Source organism: Amphiprion ocellaris, chromosome 7 (assembly GCF_022539595.1).
Source record: "Amphiprion ocellaris isolate individual 3 ecotype Okinawa chromosome 7, ASM2253959v1, whole genome shotgun sequence".
Lineage (NCBI taxonomy): Eukaryota > Metazoa > Chordata > Actinopteri > Pomacentridae > Amphiprion > Amphiprion ocellaris.
The window spans coordinates 33,577,730-33,594,242 of NC_072772.1; the positions used below are offsets into that span (position 1 = coordinate 33,577,730).

At 37.1% G+C, this 16,513-nt stretch overlaps 1 protein-coding gene across 2 annotated transcripts in view; it reads right to left on the reverse strand.

The window, feature by feature from the left end:
• The window catches only part of LOC111587029 (mitogen-activated protein kinase kinase kinase kinase 5-like), a 51,580-nt gene that overhangs the window by 4,604 nt on the left and 30,463 nt on the right, over positions 1-16,513 (reverse strand). Inside the window, exons 7-30 of one of the 2 annotated variants that reach the window (XM_055011978.1) lie at positions 14,996-15,051; positions 14,828-14,875; positions 14,467-14,509; positions 13,588-13,660; positions 12,413-12,544; positions 10,267-10,329; positions 9,296-9,377; positions 8,679-8,792; positions 8,516-8,597; positions 8,206-8,258; positions 7,516-7,562; positions 7,387-7,437; positions 7,264-7,284; positions 7,133-7,178; positions 6,008-6,161; positions 5,110-5,210; positions 4,921-4,962; positions 4,554-4,632; positions 4,386-4,462; positions 2,369-2,429; positions 1,759-1,858; positions 1,610-1,668; positions 1,356-1,459; positions 35-212 (exon numbers count right to left, since the gene is read on the reverse strand). In XM_055011978.1, coding sequence (XP_054867953.1) covers positions 35-212; positions 1,356-1,459; positions 1,610-1,668; positions 1,759-1,858; positions 2,369-2,429; positions 4,386-4,462; positions 4,554-4,632; positions 4,921-4,962; positions 5,110-5,210; positions 6,008-6,161; positions 7,133-7,178; positions 7,264-7,284; positions 7,387-7,437; positions 7,516-7,562; positions 8,206-8,258; positions 8,516-8,597; positions 8,679-8,792; positions 9,296-9,377; positions 10,267-10,329; positions 12,413-12,544; positions 13,588-13,660; positions 14,467-14,509; positions 14,828-14,875; positions 14,996-15,051 — 1,866 coding nt within the window. The remainder of the gene's footprint in view (positions 1-34; positions 213-1,355; positions 1,460-1,609; positions 1,669-1,758; positions 1,859-2,368; positions 2,430-4,385; positions 4,463-4,553; positions 4,633-4,920; positions 4,963-5,109; positions 5,211-6,007; positions 6,162-7,132; positions 7,179-7,263; positions 7,285-7,386; positions 7,438-7,515; positions 7,563-8,205; positions 8,259-8,515; positions 8,598-8,678; positions 8,793-9,295; positions 9,378-10,266; positions 10,330-12,412; positions 12,545-13,587; positions 13,661-14,466; positions 14,510-14,827; positions 14,876-14,995; positions 15,052-16,513) is intronic. The other variant, XM_055011979.1, reaches the window with a different exon arrangement.

Genomic DNA, 16,513 nt, shown 5'->3' on the forward strand with positions numbered 1-16,513 from the left:
ATAGCTTGAATATGATGATGTAGCTTCAGCGTACCAAGGCCAGAGCTGGTGAACCAGGACGTGTTGGAGTTGAGGTTGATGTATTCTACGATGACCGGCATGTTTGGGCTGGAGCCTCTGGAGACGCCTATGCAGACCAGAGGATACTCCTGCTGAGGGACCACCACCATCTCAAACACCCGCAGAGGGCTGGGCAGCGGGAAGTCGAAATGCTGCAGGAGCAAATATGGAAATCTGCTTAAAAAACACCATCCAGCTGGGGTTTTTCCTCTCACAAAGAGCCGCTAATAAAGCAGACAGTGCTGCGTTCAAGGACACCTAAACCTGTGACCTTTTAGCCACAGTTTAACTGACTCCAAACCATGATTTATAGTCAGAGGTCTGAAGCTGACTGTGAGTTTAACAGTGACAATAAAATGCTCTGTTTCTCTGCCAGCAGTCATTTTATCAGCTGTTGTCGACGTTAACGGGCCAATGAAAAGATAAAATAAAAACTGAAGTATGAAAGATGAGCCCACCATCTCAACCAGCACACATTTCTGTGTTAATTTCTATAAACTATGGATATTTAACACCAAAAACAGCACATCATCACAATCATGCTATTTCCACTATGAAGCACGGTGGTGGTAGCATCATGATGTTAAGCATGGTGGTGGCAGGGTCATGATGTTAAGCATGGTGGTGGCAGTATTATAATGTGAAGCACGGTGGTGGCATCATCATGATATGATGCATGGTGGTGGCAGAATCATAATGTGAAGCATTGGGTTGTCCTCCAGGATTTCTCTAGAGTTTTTAGACTTTCTAGACTTTTCATTTTACCATCATCATGATGCTGCCACCACCATGCTTCATCATGGAAATAACGTGTTTGTGATGATGTACAGTGTTTGGTGTCTGCGAAACATAATATTTAATCTTACATTCAAAAAACTCTCATGCAGAAAATTGTAAAAGCAAGCATCATGATGCTGCCACCACCATGCTTCACATCATGATGCTGCCACCACCATGCTTCACATTATGATGATGCCACCACCATACTTCACATCATGATGCTGCCACCACCATGCTTCACATCATGATGCTGCCACCACCATGCTTCACATTATGATGATGCCACCACCATGCTTCACAGTGATTGGTGTCCACGGAACATAGTGTCAATCTCAGATTAGCTTCTTTGCAAATTCCTGAAATTTTTCTGAATTCTTGTCAAAAATGGCAAATTATATTGACCATAGTTCAATGTTAAAAAACAATAAAAAGGGGAAAGTTTAAAAGGAGGTGAATAATAGACCCTGTATACTCATATCACTAGTTAAATAAAAAACAAAGACTGATTAACGCACCTTAATTAGCATGAACTTGTGCATGGGCTCGTACCACTGCAGCAGCATCACACTGGACTCCAGAGCACAACACAGGAAGACACAACCTCTCTGCTGATTACCTGCTGCAACACACAACACCGACAACACATTTTAACCCAACAGAAATGTAAATAAAGTCATTTAAATCCTCAGATTGGTCTCAAACGGTGCCAACATCCCTCTAGCATCTCAACCGACCAGCTCCATCTGAACTCCTCCCTGTTGGTTCTCACCTACTGAGCAGGTCCTGCAGCCTTTGGTGTCAGGGATTTTACTCGTCACCGCCATTTTTCTGAACACAAAACAGATGATATAGTTTCAAACAGGTGTTAAAGGATTGTTTTTTTTAATCAGAATGAAGTCTGGTGATGAGTGTGGTTACCGTGGTAACAGCCTATGGGTCGGTAAAGGGACTATCCTCTCTTTTCGAGCCTGTTCGTACAACTCCTTCAACAGGTGGGAGTGAAGCTGCGATGATTTACCTGCAAACAGTCTTTTATTTTAGTCAACAAACTGACTTTACTCAGAGTATCTGAGGTCTAGATGAATCCATGTCAAATTTTCTATAAATTCAGCAGATTTTACAGTGTTTGAAACGTTAAATACTTGAAATACAAAATAACATGAAATAGTATGTGAACGATACTCATTCTAATTTGAAAGATGTAGCTTTTTTTTCTCTTTTTTGTTGTTTTTTTTCCAAATGCTGTTTTCTGTCTATGTTTTCAGCCTTTGTTTACTTGTTGTTTTAAGTCTGTTTTCTGTTATTTTCCAACACTGTTTGGAAAAGAGAGACAATTCTTTAATTAGTTTTTAATTTAGTTCAGGTGGCAAAGTCTGTCAGCAAACACAGCAAAATAAAAAACAATGCAAAAAAAACAGAATTAAATCCTGTCAGCAGCTCCTCAGTCAGTTCTTCTAACTAAAACTCCAAAGAGACATTTAAACGTTGTACACGACTAAATGCTGATTATTTATCACTTTTGATTTACCTGAAACGGACATGAGGACGTTATTGATGGTGTAGACCCAGGTACACTTCCCAGGATACAGCTGGAGGAGAAACAGGAGACATCAGGGTCATTCCAGAACTGGAATTACATCAAGTTTCAAATAACCCATGTACAAAGTACTAAAACATGCAGCGTTGTGTACATTTCCTGAAGACCAAATCTGAAAAAAACTAGGAGAAAAGAATGTCTGAAAATATTTTTAAAATACTAAATAAGTGTGGAGTTCCCCCTAAAACTCAATTTTTCTCATGTCCCTCCCCCCTGATGACCAAATTAAATCTCAAATAAAATGGAATTTAAATCTCCTTTTTTGGGATTATTTTTTTCAATGATGTCTCTTTTAATGGTGGGAACATTTTTTTAATCAACATAACATTTTAAATAATAATTATTATGCACGGAACAAGCGTCCCACAACAACCCTGTTGATGACGTTTTTGTAGTTTTGTGTCTCGTTTTTATCGTTTCGTGTCTTGCTTTTGTCAATTTCTCTCATTTTTCTCATTTTCTGTCACGTTTCTGTCGTTACATGTCTAGTTTTTGTTATTTTGTGTCTCGTTTTTGTCATTTTGTGTCTCGTTTGTCGCTTTGTCTCTTTTGTCGTTTTGTGTCTCCTTTTTGTAGTTTTGTGCCTCATTTTTGTTATTGTATGTCTTTTTCTCATTTTCTGATGCATTTCTGTCGTTTCATGTCTTGTTTTTGTCATTTTGTGTCTAGTTTTTGTTATTTTGTGTCTTGTTGCCATTGTGTCTCATTTTTGTCATTTTGTGTCTCTTTTTTGTCGTTTCGTGTCTCATTTTTGTCATTTTGTGTCTTGTTTTTGTCGTTTTGTGTCTCGTTTTTGTCATTTTGTGTCTCGTTTTTGTCATTTTGTGTCTCGTTTTTACTGTTACTGTGATTAGAGTAGGGTTAGCAAACAACACAGAAAACATGGACTAAAAATGCTACCATTGATGTGTAAGCTGAGCCAATCAAGCCTTTGATAGTTTATTACCTATTATTGATGAATATGGAGCAGAAAATAGCAAAAGAGAAGGTTTATTGTTCAAATTTTTGAAGCCCAAATGTCCTCCAATTCTGGAATGATCCATAAATTCATTCACTGCTTCTTTACGGTTCCAGTGATTCATTCAAAAAACACTTTCTGAACCACTTTCAAAGGCATGTTTTCTCACAATTCACCAAAAAATGACACAACTAATCATCCAGAAACTGAAAACAGTGGAGAGAATCACCAGATTTTCAACTTTTCCGCAGTCCTTGAACGTATCATGTTCGCAATGCGATAATTAATGAAAAATTACTACATGTCTCATTTCTTAAAATCACCAAAAATAAATGGTTTGCACTAAAAAGATTCTGTAAAAAACAAAAAAATCTGTGGTCCTCGGCACAACTAGGAAGCCATGAATGACTCGGCTATAACCAACAGTCACCTGAGGAAAATTCAGAGTTTTCAATTATTGTGGAGTGTTTTTTTTTTTTTTTTCAATTATTGCGAAATAAATAATCAAATAAATTCAGTTTTCTTTGTTTATATGACTTATGATGTTTCCATGGAGGTGCAGGGTTTTATATTGCAGTGAGAAATGAGTCACAGTGATTGGAGTTGTGCTCATTTAGGCTTTTGGAGGAGCTGCTTTGATCAAGTGTGACTCATTCATTCAGTGTTTTGCTCTGGGATTAACATCACAGCAACCAGAGGACCCAAAAACTGGCCAAAACAAACTGGCCAGCATCAGAGCTGTTTACCGGGATATTAGGAACTCAGTGACGTATTTCTGCAGCGATTCATTAAGATAACATGAAGAACTTTACCCTCAACCACTAGTCTCTTTCTTGCAAAAAGACACTAGTGAGGGAGGCCACCAAGACAGCTATGACTCCTCTTAGGGAGTTGTAAGAAAGAGACTAGTGATGGAGGCCTTCAGAGGAGTCATAGGTGTCTTGGTGGCCTCCCTCACTCGTCTCTTTCTTGTTCAGATAAAGATCCTACCAGCTCCATGGTGGCCTCGGAGCCGTGGAGGTTCAGGGTGTAGATTCCCTCCTCTGCTCCCAGGATCAGGTGCTGGTCTGAGGGAGGAAGACGAACACGGCAGCTGGTCAGAGAAACAAGTTTTATAAGACAGAAACATCTACAGCGCTTTATTTCTGGGGAACCAACCTTTGGAGGAAGGGTTCTCCCAGGTTGTGGAGCAGTTTATTTTAAGAGGACAGCCGTGGAAGAGCTTTTTAAAGTAGACCTGGAGACGGAGAGAGGGAGGAGCAGTTTTAAAATATTCATACTGTCGTCTCTGCAGCACAGACAAACACTTTAAGACACCAAATCTCACGCAACAATGACTATTTATGTGCTTTATCTACAAAACTTCCATGCTTTCTATCCCTTGTCTGAGCAGAGAACTGCAGGGTGCAATGTTATGAACCTAAATTCAATATGATGTTGTCATAAACAGAATTAAAATGGTTTCTAGTCTGAAAACGAATCATAAATTCAGCAGCAGAGTCGACTGCAGGCAAGAGAAACTCACGGGAGGTTTCTTCATGACCGGACTGATGCACTCAGCAGGATCCTGAGAACAAAAAGTAAAAATATAATGATGATGGTGAAGTAAGGAAGCCTTTCTCGTGTCTCGTTTTACACCTGAAAGCTCCTAAACGAGGTCATGTATTCTGATTTAGTGCCATCTGAGGACAGTTTTGTTCAGCGTCTGTTGTACCTTCGATGGGAGCTGCCGTCTGCGGATGCCTTTAGGAGGGAGTTCAGGAGGAAGCAGGTTTTCTGAGCTGTCGTTCAGCTGGACGGGTAACGACATGGGGTCTAAATCACACAAACACATCCAGACACACAGTAAGAACACTGGAAGATGAGTTTACATCACATTTATATACAGAAAGTTCACTTAATACCTTCACGGATCTAAATAAATGTGAAATATGATCTCTGTCTCCTGTTCTGTTCCTGAGTTATTCTACAGAACAACGGTCAGAAAAGTGTTTCTGGAGAATAGTAAGACATGAAGATGACCATAAATACTTGATTAGGTCCAGAAAATGTGTCTTTATCAACTAAAATGTAACATGTAACTTCTTAAGAGGACTCATAGGTGTCTTGGTGGCCTCCCTGACTAGTTTCTCTCTTGTAACTCCTTCAGGAGAGTCATAAGTGTCCTGGTGGCCTCCTTACGCATCACTTTCCTGCAACTTCTGAAGAGGACTCATAGGTGTCTTGGTGGTCTCCCTCACTAGTCGCTTTCTCGTTCGGTCCCTGAGTTTTTTCCTGTTCTAGTCAGATTTATTCATGTTCCATATTCCTTTCATTCATTTGTGATGTATTTCCTTTTACTCCAAACAATATTCAGTGACTTGGAAATGTTCTTGTATTTTGCATGTTATAAAGTCTCTTATAGCAGCTAAAAAAAAACTGTGCTCTATCCAGTTAGAATAATGTAGTTTAGCACCTTATAAACACTGTGAAGAACATACAACCACCTAAGTACAAGTTTTGTTTAAAGTCTTCTAACAGGCGTGACAAACATGGCAATAAATACACAATACAGCAGAACCACATTACAGGTAACAGCTCTGTTGTGTACCTGGTGTTCAGTCGCAGCTCACCTGAATGTCTGGAGGGTCGTGGATGAGGCGTCGGTCGGGCATGAGTCCCGCTGGAGGTCCTGATTAGAGGTGAGGGGGCGTAAAGGGAGCAGGGTTTCCTGGATCTATCGTCCTCTGACGCCATACTCTCCTCTGAGCTGGTCCTCGCTTTAGGCTGTAGAAACACAACAAGATCAAAGAGCGTGGACGGTGGAAAGTTCTCCTCCTCATCTTCTCTGAAGATGTTCCAACAACCTACCCGACAGGTAGCTTAAAGACTGGACTGAAGAATAGTGGTGGTGTTCCAATGGAGGCAACAATTCCGTTTACTGTATTCAACCAACAAGAGTTTGTTTTTGCAATTCTATAACTAAAAACTTACATTTTAAACACAATAAACTGCTTTAAGTAGTAATAGTCAAACAACATTGCTAATTAATAACTATAAAGAGCATAATACGAATGAAAACTCAAAGATCTTTGGTAATAATTGTTCACACAATGCATTTTGAATTTCTATCTTTATAAGAATATGATAAAGTCGAAGTAACATGAATCGTTTGGCTTATTTATGTTTAAATACATGAATTACAGGAAAGATCTTCCAGCTACATTCATAATTTTGTATTTTATCTTCAGACATTAATTCATTTCTAACTAGAATTTCCATTTAAATCCCTGTTGCACCTCAAAACCTAATTTTCAAAAATATATTTCAAAGTCCGCAGCTACTAAATTATTTAAAAATGGCAATAAAATCCTCGTCTTTGTCAATTTTTATGGTATAGTCTCCTATTTAAGTTGAATTTTATGACATTATGCTTCTGTTTGCAGTGCATATTTACATATCCTGAGTTCATTTATCTGTTTATTTAGAGATTTTTTGTGTTTTTCCGTAGTTTTGCTAAAAGTAATAATGTCCTTCATCAATTATTTGAATAATAGCACAGTTATCACTGTTTCTATTGTTTCTCTACTGCATATAGTTTGTTGTTTTTGTGTGTAAACTAAGATTACATGTAAAAACAATCAAATAATTAAGCTTTTTAATGTAAAAGCAGCTGTAACAGGTTTAAACGCTGCAACAAACACACTAATAAATGATAGTTTTAAGTGTTCAGGTGATATTTTTTGGTCAATATTCACCTTTGGAGGAAGTGGAGGCGGCGTTTCGTCCGGCGGCATTATGAGTCTGTTGGCAGAGAATAAATGTTGCTTCATTCTGGTGTGTTAATGAGGAACAAACATTAATCTAGATGAGAGTTTATTCAGCTCACCCAGTGGCCTGTATCGTCGGGCTGCAGCGGGAAAACACAGCGAGAAAAGAAAGAAACATCAAATTACACATTCAAGTCAAGTGTTTTCCAGCATTCGGTGAATCAGTGGGGCTGTTCTCTTACATGTCCACGTCATCGTAGTCGTCGTCGTCATCTGAGTTCGAGTCCGGCTCCCTGATGGACAAACAGGAAAGAAGGTTAACATTTTGATCAGACGTCGGTGTTTAAATGATGGACCAGTGATCCGGTTACCTCGTTGAACTCTTGCTGCTCCTGTTCCATTCTGATGAAGCCCTTAACTGGAAGAAACAAAACAGAAAGTACCGATGTTGGTGAAACAGTCGTCAAATAGAAAAGTGTTGTTGACTGGATGGTTATTGGTTGTGAAAGAAGTCGACCTCTGAAGAGTCTCGTAGAGTTGATATCTACGGGACGTTAACACAGACGGATTGTCGTGTCTGTTGGCTTTTTATGGACTGAGATAACACTGATGTGACAACAGGAAAATATTTACTGTGAATAAACACAAACTGCACACATCAGTATCTGAGTCCTCCAAGTGTCCTTTGTACAGTGGATCATGGAGCCAAATGGAAAATCTGTCATATTTCAATGCAAAATGCCCAATAACCAGAAGTTTGATGATTTTAAACATTTAAAAACATTAAAGTGTTCTCCACTGTTTCTAGTTCATCAATCAAAGTTAAGCTAACTTTGCTGCACTCTTATTTGTAAAGTCTTTCTTTTCGACTGTTCAAAAGAGGAAATAATCTGCTTTTCAGCTCAGAATTAATGCAATTATTGGGACATTATTCAATATTTTTGGCTTATTTGATGTTGGAGATATTGCAAAAGGGTGTGTTCTGTTCTGCTGTATACTGTATGTATAAATATGTGTAAAGTATCTATTTGTATATATACTACATACTGTGATAAACTTACTGTTACATTTGGTGATTCGGTCTTCACAGGCCTCTGAGTGTAGATCTGTTCCACTGAGCAGCCACAGGTAAAAAAAAATATTCAACACATTGATATTTCAGTCATTTTCCACAATGTCGTCTGCAGACTGAAGTAAACAGGAGCAGAACAAATTAGTTTTTTCTTTCCAGCAGCACCAGGACTGGAAGTCATGACCAAGAAGAGGATTCATCAGGGAGTCGAACTTTATCCTCCCTCCAAAAATGTTGCGTTCAACTGTTTGCTAGCTCGTAGTTCTCAAAAGCAAGACAAAAACAGGGAGTTTTCTTACAGCTTATGTCGGAGTTGGTCCTCTCTGCCCGGTTGTGTTTGTTGATGGACTGAATCCGCCTTAAAGATCCGGGAACCGCCACCTTAAATCAGCAGAAAAAACACTTTCAGAGTCTGTATTTCCATGTAGAATTCTCTCTGATGAAGCGCAGATAAAGTCTGACCTCCATCTCCTCGTCTTCCGTCAGGCAGGTCTTCAGTTTCTCGGGGTGTCGGTACTTCTCCAGCAGGTCCAGGGTCAGCTCCTGGTTCAGACACTGCTGGGTCAGGAACATGTGCTGCACACGGAGGAAGAAGAAACATCAGAAACAGCAAATAAACAGCAGCAAAGATGTTTTTAATAGAAGAACGTGAAGTTGTGGTAAATTATTTTCTGTTTGGAGCCACTAGGGGGCAACAGGAAGTAACTACAATGTCACTTAATGCATTAGTGTTACTAAAATATCTTTATTATTACTGCTTTAACCCTCCTGTTGTCTTCATTTACCAAAAAATATTATTTCCTTGTCTGAAAAAAATCCAAAAATTCTGCAAAAAAATCCCCCAAATTTCTGAAAATTTGCAAAACCTTCAGGAACAAAATTCCAATAATTCCTTCAAAGCTTCCCTTAAAAATTTTACTTTAAAAAAATGACGTGCATCATCTATAATCAGTATTTGCTCCTTTTATTTGACAGTTCATCTCATGTTGGGTTTTCTAAATTTAATCTGTGAGTCGGTTTGATGCAGGAATGTTTTTTAAATAAAGTGGAGGACATGTGATTGATTGATTAATACTGACTGAGAGCATCTTGGAGGCGCTGGGTCTCTTCTTGGGGTTCCTCACCAGCATCGCCTTCACAAAGTTATAAAACATGGACGACCTGCAGACGGGAGGAGAGGATTTTATTGATCTTTCACTGGGGAAATTCACACAAGATGGCAGCGTTTAGTGACAAAAAACCTGAGAAAACCTGCATGAAATCAATCAGAAGCACATTTTACAAATACTGCGGTGAAAATGTACTACATGCACTTTTAAATGTTCCTAGAACTCTGCTTTTATTTATTTAAAACGTCAGATAAAACTTCATTATATATATTACAAAGACAACTAGTCTTTGCATTTTTTCTGTTATTTGACCATTTAATAAACAAAAAATGTATCTTATACTTAAATAAATTAAATTTCGTTCATTTACACTAGTTAAAAACTTGATTTTTTCGATTCTTTTTAAATTTCTAATATTAAATTTTCTTTAAAGCTGCCTAAATATCCTTAGAAGGCACAGAAGCATCATCTAAGCAGGAAAAACCCTGTTTATAGATTAAATTCTAACAATAAAATCATGTAAATTTCTGTATTTTAAGACTTAAACACTTATTATGTGTAAAATACATTAAGAAAACATCTGTTCAAGGCTGAAAATATGCAGAGTAATGAGTCTGTGTTTCCTTATTTGACAGAAATCTGCATTTTTTCTGTTATTTTATCATTTAATAACAAAATATGTCTGTTATACTTAAATAAATGAAATCTCACTTATTTAAACAAATTAAAAATTGTGTTTTTCTTATCTTAAAAATAACTTAAGTTTCATTTATCTGACTGGAGGAGCTTGAATTTCTTCTGCATATAAAGATTTAAACCTACCTAAAATACAGTAAGAAAACGTCTCTTTAAGCTTGAAAATGTGCAGAAAGCTGCAGCTGATCTGGTTTAAATGAGTAAATATGCTGCACATGTTGGTGGATTTGTGTTTTTTTATTCACCATTTGGATTTGTCCTTCAGTTTGGGAGGCTGGTAGCCGCTCTTCGACATGAGAAACAGAACTCTGCAGGGAAAAAACAACACAGCCCATGAGAATCTGCATTAACGCAACAAACGTCGGCTTTGTGTCTCTTTCAGTTGGTCTGAAACTGTAGGAGTCGGAAACGTGTGGTGTTCACTACGAACGTCGGCGTGGGAGTTCACGGTCACGCGTGTTCACATGTTTACCGGAGCTCTGAGGGGAAACATGTGAGGTCTTTTAAAGAAACCTCGGCGGTGCGTTTGGACGTAATGAGATCAGAGGTTTATTGTGAAATCTTCCATTATGATGCTTGAATTTTTCCGTCTAATTTTTAGAAGAATTTCCGCTAAATCATCTCTGATGAGCCTGAAATTTTTAGAGTATAAAATCCGGATATTTATAAAGATAATTCTGGAATTTTAGCTTCATACATCAAATATTTTCTGAGACACATTCTGTAAAAAATTGCCCTTCGTCCCGCTTTCAGAAGGTTTTTTCTCACTGTTTGAACGACAATATCTCAGGAACAATTTAAGATAAAAACTTAAATTTTTCACTGTTATTTCTCATCATATCACTGATTTAAAACCTTTAATATTGGACAAGTAGATCAAACAATATCTGATTAAGGGCGAGTTGAAATACAGAGCTCATATTCACAAAAACGTAATAATTCAGACGTTACCTAGTGATATTTTCTGAACCTTATGTAGCTGCATTTTACCACAATACAAAACTACATAGAAAATGGTTTCAATAGGTGAAAATAAAGTTATTTTAGTTTAATTTTCAAGTTTTACCACGAAAATATTAGTAGAAAGCCTGATCCTGGAGTTTCAAAATAAAAGTTTCAGTCTTAAATAGCCGCAGTTTCTGACTTTAAAAAAACGTTTAAGCAGATCAAAAATGATTGATTTGATGATTTGAGATGGAAAAACCACCAAAAGAATGTTTCTTTCTAGCAAAAAGTCGACTTTTACAAACTCTAATCGACAGTTCTTTGTCTGGAGATGGAGAAGTTTGGCCCTCAAGACAAAAAAACCCCCAACAAAAAAATAAAGACTTAAATTAAACTTTTACTGTCTTCTCCAGCTTCTCCTGCACTGCAAGTCAACCGAGATTTACTATAAAGTTGAATTTTATCGTCACATATTGACGGTTTTCAATAAAACTGTGTCCTACTAAAGAAATACTCCCTTTGAAAACTGTTTATTATCTAAAATAACAGGAAAACTTTGCAGAAAAAAACACATTTCTGTTTAATTTTAAGTGACAGCGGTATCAAAGATAACATGAAGCTATTTTAAACTTGTGCAAAAACCAAACAAAACCATGTGCGTGACTTTATGCAGGTGGACGTCTCATAATGTTTCTTTGTCTGAAAAAAATCCAAAAATTCAGCAAAAAAATTCCACAAATTTCAGAAAACTTGCAAAACCTTGAGGAAGAAAATTCCAATAATTCCTTAAAAGCAAAAAAAATCCCCCAAATTTAGCAAGAAAATTTTTGTAAATATTTTCAAAAAATGAGTAAAAATCTTCCAAAAAAATCCTAAAAATATCTAAAGTGATTACATATATATCAGTAAAACCTCTAATATTTTCTTTAAGAACGAATTTCACTGGATTTTGTTTTTGTTGTGAATGTTCTTAAGAAACATTTTCAACATTTCTTTTTTTCCACCAAAAAATGTTCAAAGATTTCCCAAAAATGTTGAAAATGTGGACATCAGAAGTTTCACTGTGAAAATATTTTTTTTTCCACATTTTCAAACTTTAAAACGGGTCAGTTTTGACCTGCAGGACGACACGAGGGTTAAACTGCACATTCCATCATTAAAAGTAACTGAAGCCATGATAATGTTGGAAAAACCAATGTGTGAGTTGGAAAACAACTAGTTTATTCCACATATGAAGCATTAAACAAAATAATCAACCATGTAGGAGTAAATGTTTAGCTGCATTGAGGTCAGAACTGACTGTTGGTAGAAAAAAAATCACAAAACTTCCCGTGTGGGTCTTCACGAACACGTCGAGCTTCAGGGTTGTTGTTGTGGTTAAATGAATAAACAAACTTAAGGTTTAAACCTGCGTTCTTTTCGTGTTTGTGTAACTTTTCTTTTTACCGCAGCGGGTGGACGTCGAACATCGGCGGCTGCAGCTCCGCCAGCTCGATGGCGGTGATGCCGACGGACCAGACGTCACACAGCTCGTTGTAGCCGCCCTTTATCTCCACCGCCGCCACCTCTGGCGCCATCCTGAGGACAGAAGGGGAACAACATTGGAAAAACAAGCACACCTGTGTTTAAATAACTACTGTTCCTGCAACTGACTGTTGTAAATCACCTCGGTCTGTTTAAGAAGCTTATAAATGTTTCCATTCAAGCAAATATACTGAAATATAACACACAAGTTCAACATCTATAGCAAAATACTCTATATCTGTATTAATATGCTGCTAAAATGCACTAGACCATGAAGTAAACATGATAAAATAAGAGATACGATAAAACTTTATTCAAGGAAATTCTTCTGTCAGATGTTGTTTGAGAGAACAAAAAAATAATGTCAGAATAAATGCAGTTCCTCATAGAAAAGCAGCCATATACAAGTACAATAGATTCCTGAATATAAAAATAAATGAGCATGGATGATGCAGCAAGTCAGTTCAGCTTCATTTTTGTGGATATTTATCATATTATATATATAATAACAGTAATATAATACAAGATATTTACAAGAGTTTCTCCATCAGGGCCCCTCAACTTGCATTTATGTGAAATTTACTTTTAGCTTTAGTTCGTTTTAGTGTTCTATTCTGTATTTATGTACTATTTACCTGTTTATTTCACACAAAATTCAGATTTTTTTTGGTGTGATGTCATCTTTAATTCTTAAATTTTTAATTTCTATCTTTCAATCTTCAGTTTTTAAACTGCCTACTTCCTGTGCTTGAATCTAATCTAGCTAATTATTCATTTAACTTATAATTTTTACTGTTTATTTTTATTTGACTGCTGTCTGTGGTTGCATGTTTTGACTGTCAAAGCGCCTCGTGAACGCTAAATAAAGTTATATTTATTATTATGTTAATGGATTTCCTGACGTGGTAAAACATGTGAGAACTCTAACGTCAAATTCAGCCTAAATTTTTTGATATTTTTTAGGTAATTCATGTCCAAATCCTTGTTTTGTATCCATTTGAAGCTCTTTCAATCTCAGCTGAAAGAGCTCGGTTGAGTTTCAGCTTTTAGGCTGTAGGTTCTGGATGTTAGATCTGCACACTGAGCTGGTTTCTTACCAGTACGGCGTCCCGATGAACGACATCCTTCGAGACAGAGTCGCCGTGATCTGAGCCGAGATCCCGAAATCGGCTGCACAACGAGAGGAAACGACAAATATAAATAAAAACCAAAGTAGTTTAACACCTGGGACGCGTGAAAAATACTTTGTTTCCTTCTGTATCTGCTGCTGGTGTGAAAACAACAAGTTCCTGCAAGACCTGAGTCAAAATCAAGGCTTTAAATAGATGTTTAGACAAGAACTTCTACCAAAAGCATCTTTAACCCTCGTGTCGTCCTGTGGGTCAAATTGACCCATTTTAAAGTTTGAAAATGTGGGAAACAAATAAACATTTTCACAGTGAAACTTCTGATGTCCACATTTTCAACATTTTTGGGAAATCTTTGAACATTTTTTGGTGGAAAAAAAGAAATGTTGAAAATGTTTCTTAAGATCATTCACAAAAAAAATCAACCAAAATCCAGTGAATTTTGCTGGATTTTGGTTGATTTTTATGTGAATGATCTTAAGAAAATTTTAGAAGTTTTACTGATATATATGTAATCATTTTAGATATTTTTAGGATTTTTTGGAAGATTTTTACTCATTTTTTGAAAATATTTACAAGAATATTGCCAAATTTGGGGGATTTTTTAAAATATAACTTTTAAGGGAAATTTTTAAGGAATTATTGGAATTTTCTTCCTGAAGGTTTTGCAAATTTTCAGAAATTTGTGGAATTTTTTTGCTGAATTTTTGGATTTTTTTCAGACAAGGAAACAATATTTTTTGGTGCCCGTAAATGAGGACAACAGGAGGGTTAAAATGTTTTAACGAGACGGTTAGTTTAGTTGTTGGTGACTCATTTTCACCACAGAACAGACAAACATCCACCCACCCAGCTTGACCTCGCCCTGGTCGTTGAGGAGGATGTTGGCGCCCTGGAAGAACAAGAAGGCGACATTAAACAAACATCTCATTCAACTTACATGCTTATATTTATAAGCACAAGACTCCTCTTTACCCACTCAGTGATCTTTAACTGAACCCACGCAGGACGGAAATAAACTCGAAAGATGCACCTCAGTGGATTTTATTTCATATTTTAATGCTAAACTGTGGTTAAAGTTTCATTTTCAGATTCATTCGGTGAGCTGTGAGTCATTTTTTCGTCCTGGATTTGGATTTAAAGAGGTTAAATCTGGTTATTTTCCTGAAATTTTCACGTTTAAAATTGATTAAAGCCCCTCGTCGCTCACCTTTATGTCTCTGTGGATCTTCTTCTGTGCATGAAGGTAGTCGAGGCCCTGCAGGGTCAAAAAAACAAACAAAACTCACAGCTGAGTTTGTCACCAAAATAAAAGCCTTGACTTATTTATTTTAGTTAATAAAAGCAGAACCCGTAGAGTGTTTTTATTTCTTGTTACCTGCAGCATCTCCCTGCAGATGTAGGCGATCTGAGGCTCAGACAGAGGACCAGTCACTGGGAATTTAAAACAAGTTATTAGTTTAACATAATATATTGATAATATTCTAATAGAAAAGCAGCACTTAGAGGCCGTACAGGAAGTGGAAACTTTAACATAAATAAGACACATGCAGATTCAGACTCTGGACTTTCTTGCACGATTTTACACATTCAAAAGTTGTAATAAAGGAAGATTTTGGCAACTTTGAAAGTTTTTATTGTGGAGAGAAACAACAGCTATAAACTGTGTCCCTCTAATGCATCTACAGAGACTCAAATGTTGTATTTTTTTGGTATTCTGTGCGGAAGTTTCCTCCTAACTTCTTCCTACTTGATGCAGCAGGTCAGAGCAAGTTGCAGGCAGAGGAAGGGGACGTTTTAAAGTACAAAGCCTCAGTTTCGTGCTAAATAATTTACACCTTTTGAGTTTTTTAATTGCCAGTGCTACAACTCCGCCCTTTCCAATTTTCTACATTAGACTTTATTTTGGTAAAGAATATGCACCAATCCCAACAGTAAAACCCTCACAAACTTAACTGGCATCACCAGGTGAGCGATCGAGTAGCTGTGTTGTGTATTTTTAACTGAAATACTCCATGGAGCAAACTCAGTGATCTTCCGTCCGCTTGTAGATGCTTTTAATCATCACATAAGATTCTGTCATATTTCCAGAAGACCTTTAATAAATCTATGAAAGAAGCAAAATTCATGACTGTCTTTCTGTGACAACGATTCATGTGTTTCAATGAGTCCATCATAGAAAACTAGGAGTTTTAGGAGTTAATGAAAACTCAAGACTGGCGTGATACATGTGGTGTTTACAAGCATGACTGGATCTACAGCAGGGGTGTCAAACAGACGGCACACGGGCCAAAACCAGCCCGCCAGAGGGTCCGTTGGAGTTCCATTCCTACAGATCGACAAAAGTCGATTTTTGCCCAAAGTCGAACTCTGCCGAAAATCACGGTATCGATCAGTTTTTCGTAAAAGTCACGAATATCAACGACTTTCATACATGTGTGAGTCATTATAGAAGAAGATAGAATATGTTGCACTGTTTTTACAACTTGAGCGTTTTATTATATCTAATTTCACTTCCATGGAGATGGATTTCCTTTTCTTCGAAGTATCAGAAAAGTCTGATTTACGCTTCGGAGCCAAAATGAAGGCCAAAAAGTTAGTGAATGTAGCACAATCCAAGGTGGCGTAGAACCAGCGAATGTAAACAAAACCGTCTTATAGTGCCGTGAGACGACTTATTCATCCACTCCGCTCGCCAACTAGTTCCACGTAACAACGAAACGTCATATGTCATAAACCGAGGACTCCTTGTACGTGTATTAATGATAAACTAAGGCACAATGCTGTTAACATTGCCGATATTTACAGTGGTGATGATTAGGGTTTTCATCATTTTATGGCTTTTATGGTTTTCATAGTTTTATGGTTTTGTAGTAACCAAATTGTGTCGTTTTGT